Consider the following 6828-nt stretch of genomic DNA (forward strand, 5'->3'; position numbering starts at 1 on the left):
GTCAATAGAATAGGCTCCTTACAATTAAATCCAATATTTTTAGTTTTAGCCCTATTAGTATTTTTTCTAATTTCCTGAAAGTCATTGTTAGCTGTTGTATTCCTTGCATGTAAATGCTTAAAATCCTCTTGAAATCCTGCTGCCATTCCCACAGTCTACACTTCTCTTTATCTATCGCCTCTACTTTAATTATGATAGCTTCCAACTTCTCCTCCAACCTACAAACCCTACATGAAAATTGTACATCATCATTACTAGCTTCCTTAAAAGTACATGTCAGTCCCGAGTTCCCAAATAAAACCCACTCATTGCACCCATTACACCTAACAAACTTTGAACGCTTAATTTGTACACAAGTCTTAACCATTGTAGCCTGAAATAAATACTCAATGCCAGTAGCCTATTGTTAACCCTGTTACTGTTAAGCCTAAGGTTTAAGAAATAATTATTTTTTTTATCACTAGTTTGTATTCACACTAAAGTAATAAAGTTTATCTTTAATTATATAGAACTTGGAAATATAACTTTATTAAAAGTGACAATAACTGGTCTTTGATATATACGTAATGTTAATAATACAATGTATTTAGCCTGATTTATATTGTTGCGTCATCGAGGTCACGTGACTGGTGTGGCGCCCTCTAGTTTCTAGAACTATCTTGTTGCTTCATGAATGCTCTGGTATTTACTAGATAGGTTAGTCTGGTATATATAAGAGGGTGACAACGTGACGCGGTAAGGTAATGTAATGTGTGTGTATAGACAGTGAGTAATTGATCTGCAGTCAGAAGTATTATTGAGCACGTTCGTTGTTATAGCGTTTGTTTAGCGCGATTGTTGAAGTTGAGTGTATCGTAAAGTTGTATTCGGAAAGAATAAACCAGTTTTATTAAGTAAGGACTTGTGTCGCTAAAGTTTCGTCGGAGACGTAACAATATTATAACCTACCTATAACTATAGGCTGAATTTAAACTAATGGAGCTAAGTTCAAGTAAACAGGTTAATCCTTAAAACACGACGAGACAATAAACTAGTTTTAGATTGTATTTATATAATAAAAACAATGTATTTAACCTGTTTTATGATTTACCAGTAAATTGAAATTTAACTAAGCCTAAAGTATCGTTACACGTACTAAGCCTATTTTGTCATTGTAGTAAAGTTTACACTACTAAACTCTTAAGTTGAAACGTTGACCGTATTACTGTTATTTACCAATCTTATTATATCTAGTTATTCTTGTGTTATTTAACCCAAATTACTACAAATTATAATATTAATATTAAATAATTTTCAGAAATCTATAAGAGTTTAACTTTTCAAGGTCCTGTGATGATATATTTTTAAAATTATCACAGTGTAGACCATAATTTGAAATATCGATTTTTTACATCTTTTGTTATTTTTTAACAGTTATTGTTCATGAAATTAATAATATAAATAGCGCCTAGGCCACTACCATGTCTGTCATATCTCAGCTGACCTGATGAGCAATGGTATTGATCGAAAGGCCACCTCGGCACTGTATATCGAAGATATAAGCGTTGTTGAATAAAGAATGATATGAACACAGTTGATCCATTTTGCCCCTTTTCTTTACGTGTCATAAATTATGTATCGTTTTTATGCAAAAAAAGACTTCTGTTTGACATGGACCCTTTGAAAACAAGCAATACTCATGAAAAAAAGGTGCAAACTTTCTTTGAAAAAGGTCATTAAAAAATAGACCTCCTCCTTCCTTCTTTCCAAAACTCCTGACGCTAAACATTTTATTTTATTTGACCTTAATTACATTTTTCATAGAACTTGGAGAGAAGAAGAAAGAAAGAAATAACATCAATTCATCTGTTTGATCATCACTTTGCTCAGAATCGTCAATAATTTCATCTTCAGACGGCTAATAGATTCTCTGCCATATTGAAAATGCTTCCTTGCTGTTCTGGTTCACTTGATTCATCTACTGGAAAAGAAAATCTGGGAATGTTATGGACAAGCGAAACAACCATGCCCTTAGTTTTGTTCAGATTCCTAAAAACAACGCAACAATAATGCTAAAAATATTCGATTTCTTACTCGAAATTTCTGACTTCCTTCAATTCTACTGGAAAGGGTTTTGAACCATTAATGGGTATTGAAGGTTGCTTTTTCATATCCCTTGCTAGCACTAGAATTTTTGTATTCTTTGTTAAGCATCAAAGATGGAGTTTTTTATAATAAGATCAACATTTCATTGTTTCCAGTGTATAGTAATTTTATTGCTATGAAACATTAATGCATTTTTCTTTCGTTAACATAATGATTAGTGAAATACGATTATTTTGGACTACATTATTATTATTCATGAATAATGTATTATCTAGTTTAGTGTTTACGCTTCAAATCAATAGAAATTAATAGGCCTAAAGTTCGGTAAAAATCACTAACTGCAGAGAAATATTGAAAAAAACAACGTAGTTAACGTGATGTTTATCACAAACTTTAGGCCTAGTTTTATATTTGTATCTTTGTTGTAATTAAAATGTATAATGGGATTTAAAACAGAAACGTAAGTATCTTCAAACCTTAACTTATCTTTTTATTATGTTGCAGATAAGGAAGTAGATGTCGTGACCATCGAAGAATCACCAGCTAAGCCTAAAAAGAAAGGATTGTTGAAACGCAGTGAACATAGCAATCCACGCGCGTCACCGTATTCTATCGAGGATGAAAAACTGGTTGTTCGGAAAGCGGTTACACTAGTTGTATTACCGTGCGATAACAGTGCTCTCTGTGTTGCCATCGGACGTAATCAACCATCAAGAACACAAAGATTGAAGCACAGTAAGTTTGAAATAAATAAATCACGGACTAGAGGGAGTTGCAGTAGCCCATCTAGCCCTGACTCTGAAGATCCTTTAAGAGTAAGAAAAGAGCACAACAGCATGGAAAGGAAAAGACGAAACGACTTACGTTTCGCCTTTCAGATCCTCAAAGAAAATGTTCCTGATTTAAAAGACAATCCTAAGGCCCCAAAAGTGATGATCTTAAAAAAGTCGGCTGCATATATTTATCAGCTAACTAAAACAAGCCAGTTATTAGATCAAACATTGAAAGCTGAAGCAAAGAAAGAACTGAAACTCCAACGGAAACTGCGACAGCTACAAAACAGTGCCCGTGGTTTTTGGCATAACTGATTTATAGTGTTACATGTGTCATATGCAGATAGAAGCAACAGCTGATAGTGGTAGACAGTCCACTCTGTTCTATGCTATATATGTTAATCTTCAAGATTGGATCGTTTTTTTATTCACTTTAATACAATATTATAAATAATGCAAAACTTACCATGTTATATTTTGTAGTATTAACATATTGATCTTAGAATTAAATTTTTGTTACCAGCAGTAAAATATAGTCAGACTAATTTTGTCCAGCAAAAAGTAAATAAAAAAACTTGAGTGCAGTCAGAATATACACATTACTAGTTTTAGTGTTACTTTTCGCAAACAGACCATTATAATATTGTGTTAATTTAGGCTTAGTATGAGTTGGAATGTTTAAAAGTACCATCGAAGAAAAAGCTTAGGTTTATTGGATAGTTATAAAGCTTTCAGAGAGGTGCGCGTTAGACAGTTAAATGTGTTTGCAGCATCTTTGAACATCTGGCTGAATGGCTAGGTCTCTTGTCTGTATAGGGCTATAGGTTTTTGTAGACCTGTGAGGGTCAGGTACATTTGACCTCTTGATGCATGGTAGGTGATCTCAGAATAATATTAATTTAATCACTACAAGGGAATCGGAGTGTTGCTAGTCTGCGCTGTCAATCTGACCCCTTTCAAGGCCATGTCCATAATTATTGTAATATTCATGTGTTGAATACATCATCTTTTCATTAGTTAGTGCAAATTTCTACATATCGCGAACAGTTCAATATGTATTGTTAAAATTTTTTCGTTAATTTTAAATTTCCCCAGTAACTTAAAACTAAAAAAGAGTTAGAAGTCTATCATTAGGTGGTCTTAATTTATGTTTATTTCTAATGTATATATAAACTAGCGAGAGTTTCTTAGGGTTATCTTTATCATGTATACAGCAAAAATCTACTTCACATAGTAATTCATTTTTGCCCCAATTTTTCGCGAAATAATTTAGCGAGCTATGTAGGAATCTGTCGGTTATTGTTTCAATGTTTGCATAATTGTGCATTAATTTTGAGGAGGTTAATCTTGGTACTTTGTTGTAAGTATGTAATTATATACTGTTTGTAATTTACTTTTGATACGTTTAGGTGTCACATTTAACCATGAGGGACATGCATATTCGATTACTGGAGGTGTGTATGTTTTGTATAATCTGATTATATTATCAACTGTTGCTCCACTATTCCTGCCGTTAGACTTCTAGAAATAGTTCGTGCATTGCCAAACTTTGGTTTTAATATTACTTATGTGTTTGATCCATGTAAATTTTGAATCGTATGTTAAGCCTAAGAATTTTGCTGATGATGATGTAGTCTGGAGAAATGCTCTGTACATATATAGTTCGAGTGGGTATATTTCTATGCTTTGTTAGTTTTGTAAAAACTACTAATTGATTTTTGGGACATATTTTAATGGGATATTTTTGATTGTATTCAACTAATCTGTTTAATTAAGGTTGTAGATATGTGGTGGAGTTTGAGCACTTTTCTAGGCTGCCACATCATCTGCGAATTGTGAAGAGTATCCATGATTCGGATCCTTTAGAGGCATGTTGGCCTGGCAAGGCCTAGTGGTTAGGGCGCTCAACTCACAATTTGAGAGTCGCGTGTTCGAATCCCCATCCCACAAAACATGCTCGGCCTTTCAGCCGTGGGGGCGTTATAATTTGATAGTCAATCCTACTATTTGTTGGTATAAGAGTAGTCCGAGAGTTGGCGGTGGGTGGTGATGACTAGCTGCCTTCCCTCTAGTTTTACACTGCTAAATTACGGATGGCTAGCGCAGATAGCCCTCGTGTAGTTTTGCACAAAATTCAAAAACAAACAAAAACAAGAGTCATGTTGATAACATGCATAATGAATAGTTGCCCCCTGGTGGGTTAGCTTTAAGTCTGAGGACCTATGACGCTAATAGCTGTGTCTTGAAATCCACGCTAGGCAGAGCATAAATAGTCCGTTGTGTATTTTGCATATAACAGCAGACAAATCCTGGTTGTCCTAGATGGTACCCAGGGCTTAGCCCTTACTCCTTTTAAGTTGTTATTATTATTCTGATACTTTCAATCTTTAAAGGAACCACTCGAGTAAATATTTTAAGATTTCTTTACAAAACATTTTCTAAGAAAATCAAGAAATGCACAAAACTATTTCATTGAATTTCACTATTTATTTAAGATTTCTTTTAATGCTAAAAGCTCTTCTGTTGAAATTATTGTGTGCATTTATCAAGTTATCTATCTCGCTGTCAGCTATGGCTTTCGTTGAACACTATTCAAGTTTACTGCTTTTAATGATATTCTGCATGCAGTCTGTATTTACTTCCGGCTTCAGAATTGTTATGTTAGTACTACAAGTTATTCTTCAAATGTATTGATGTAGTAAATAAATGGTTTTAGAATTTAGGGTACTTCTTAAAAGAGATCAATCTATATCACCAGAACATTTCTTTACAGCCTTAAGAGTTTTTACAAGTTATTTTTTATGGTTATTATGCAATTAATAACACTGGAGAAATCATTAAAATGCTAGTCAGAGGTTAACTATCAAAGGTTTTATATCCAACCTTTTCAGTCTATTTATGATATGAATCAACATTAGATATGTGTTTATATAGTATTCAAGATTGTAAATATAAACGAACGGATGCTGCCTTAGCGGGGGGGGGGGGGTAAGTCACAGTTCAAAGATTTACCGCCAGGGGCGCATTGCTAAGTTGCAGTTGGATGATTATGTAATAGCACCACAAAATAGGGAACCTGTTTCTAGGCAGCCAAACTTTGTATTTTGACATCGCAAACATCTCATTTGAACCAGTGCTGCATTCACTATACCACACAAAAATCGACGTTTAAGTTTTTTTTTTAATATTTACTTTTAAATTAAGAAATTGAATAATGTATAATACTAAAATTTGAATTATAATCTACAGTTTCATAACAAACTTATTGCCATAAATTCATAAAATAGTAGTTCAACAAACACGATGACATGTAGCAATAGGGTTAAATGATAAGGAAATGTAACATCCTTTTTAGGACTTAATTTACTGTTAAGAGTCCTTTTTCAGGACTTGATTTAATTATATATCGAATTAATGATTAATTATATTCATGTGGAGATGTGTATTGTATGAGCCATTGTATCGTGGCCACCGGTCATATAGTTTCATACGAATTAGAAAATCAAATTATCGATATTGACAAGCTAGAATATAAAATAAGAACCTCCTATCTTTTCTATTTGTTGAGATATCACTCATGTACTGAAACACACACAGTGGCCCCGCTCACCTCTTTCCATTTTTGGAAACAGTCACATATATTCATATATGTAAATAACCAATCGAAAGCTCAGACTATTCTCTTAGTGGCTTTCTCAGCCATTTTCAAGTATTAGGACGCCATCTCGTTCTTTCAAAACAAGATTTCAAGGAGGTAGTCTGCTTGAAATTTCATATTTTTTTAGACCCAAACACAGCTTAGTTAATAAGCTTGATAAATTATAGTGGAATTCTATGGTATTGATATAGTAGTTTATGATTATTTGGTTATTCATCTGTATATATAAAACTTTGACAAATATTTTGTTTCATATCCTCCATGTGCGAAATTTTAAAAGGTTTTGCAACCTACGTAAAGCAGCAACTGGTA

The 6828-nt window shown here is 33.3% G+C and overlaps 1 protein-coding gene across 1 annotated transcript in view; it reads left to right on the plus strand.

Moving 5' to 3' along the window:
• The window catches only part of LOC106470940 (transcriptional regulator Myc-A-like), a 13216-nt gene extending 8404 nt beyond the window's left edge, over positions 1–4812 (plus strand). The window contains exon 3 of the mRNA XM_013931518.2: positions 2590–4812. Coding sequence (XP_013786972.1) covers positions 2590–3173 — 584 coding nt within the window. The 3' untranslated portion in view covers positions 3174–4812. The remainder of the gene's footprint in view (positions 1–2589) is intronic.
• Positions 4813–6828: the final 2016 nt, after the last annotated feature.

Source organism: Limulus polyphemus, unplaced genomic scaffold, assembly GCF_000517525.1.
Source record: "Limulus polyphemus unplaced genomic scaffold, Limulus_polyphemus-2.1.2 Scaffold4309, whole genome shotgun sequence".
NCBI classification, from domain to species: domain Eukaryota; kingdom Metazoa; phylum Arthropoda; class Merostomata; order Xiphosura; family Limulidae; genus Limulus; species Limulus polyphemus.